At 53.9% G+C, this 1187-nt stretch overlaps 1 protein-coding gene across 2 annotated transcripts; it reads right to left on the reverse strand.

The window, feature by feature from the left end:
* On the reverse strand, nucleotides 1–1187 carry KVP18_002825 (uncharacterized protein; the record flags this gene model as incomplete). 2 transcript variants are annotated; one of them, XM_067954051.1, is made up of 1 exon in its annotated part: nucleotides 1–1187. In XM_067954051.1, a coding segment is annotated over one exon (1187 nt), but the record flags the coding sequence as incomplete, so codon positions are not given. The 2 variants fall into 2 exon arrangements, with proteins under 2 accessions (XP_067813951.1, XP_067813950.1); XM_067954050.1 differs by having other exon boundaries at nucleotides 13–1016.

Consider the following 1187-nt stretch of genomic DNA (forward strand, 5'->3'; position numbering starts at 1 on the left):
AGGTCCTGAGACCATGGACTCAGTGCTTGCTTCGCGACGGTCTTGATACGACTAGCACCGATACTGTCGTCGAATTGGCCCGCTTTGGAGTCGCCCCATCGCCACTGCAGCCTAGTCATGTCACTGGAGCTCTTCCAGTGGAAGCTGCGAGCTTGGGCGTCTCCTTTCTTCATTGCGGTGAGCTTGCCGCCTTCTCGGATCTGCAGTTTTATCGTCGGTGGCAGGTCCTGCACGCCGTTGGGATACCTGTCGGTATTCCAACGAGTCAAGGCCCAATCGAAATCGTACTGCATCAGTGACTCAAATCGTCGGTGATTCAGAAGAGTCATAGCATTGGACGCTGTCAATTTCTCGTTCAGAAGAGCTGCGAGAAGGGCCACGTCCTGCTTCAGGGGCCTTTCGGATTTAGGCACGACGTTGTTCACTCTGGTGAGTATGTCACTGAGGTCCCTATTCTGGAACAGAAGCATAAGCATTTCCACATCGCTGGCGTAGGCCAGGTTTCCGACCAGAATGGTTATCATTCTGGAGAGGTCGTACTCTCGCATGAACATGTGCTGGATGGCCACAATGGGAGTCGCGAAGTCCGACTGGTAGAAGGTCACCACAGTGCCGGGAATCTTCTCGACGGCGAAGTAAGCCAACAGACCAACGCCACAGAAAAACACACGAAGGGCTCTTTGGTTGTTTTCATCCTTCAAGGTGGACAAAATGCTGTCAATCAGAGCGTTAATGCCCTCAACTGACATCTTTAACGCTTGCCACGATCTGGGATGCAGTCCTCGCCTCACCCTATGGGTCTTTGGGGACACTTCCTCGTCTGCCACGTCGAAGTCGTCCCACTCATCCGCCACCTCCTTCTCCGGAGGAGGGAAGTAGTTCAGCATGGCGATGATGTTGCGGTAGCCTTCGAACTGGATCAGCGTCACTTGGGTAGTCTTGCGCATAAGGAACGAGATGGCGTCAACGCCTTTCATTTGGATGAACAGCTCAGCACTTTTCCGTCCGCTCATCATCCGGCGAGTGCATCTCAAGGAGTTGATGCACAGCTCCGCGCAGGGCTCTTCAGCCCTCTCTTGGGACTCGAACACGTCCACCAGAAATGTAAACACTCCCGCGTCTATCAGATGGGGGATTGTGCTCTCGTCGATGGAGATGACGCCTATCAGGTGGATGGCGTGGAGATA

Source organism: the organism of the source record quoted next (genome assembly GCF_019968955.1).
Source record: "MAG: Porospora cf. gigantea A chromosome Unknown PgA_NODE_10601_length_1187_cov_727.711, whole genome shotgun sequence".
NCBI lineage: Eukaryota > Apicomplexa > Conoidasida > Eugregarinorida > Porosporidae > Porospora > Porospora cf. gigantea A.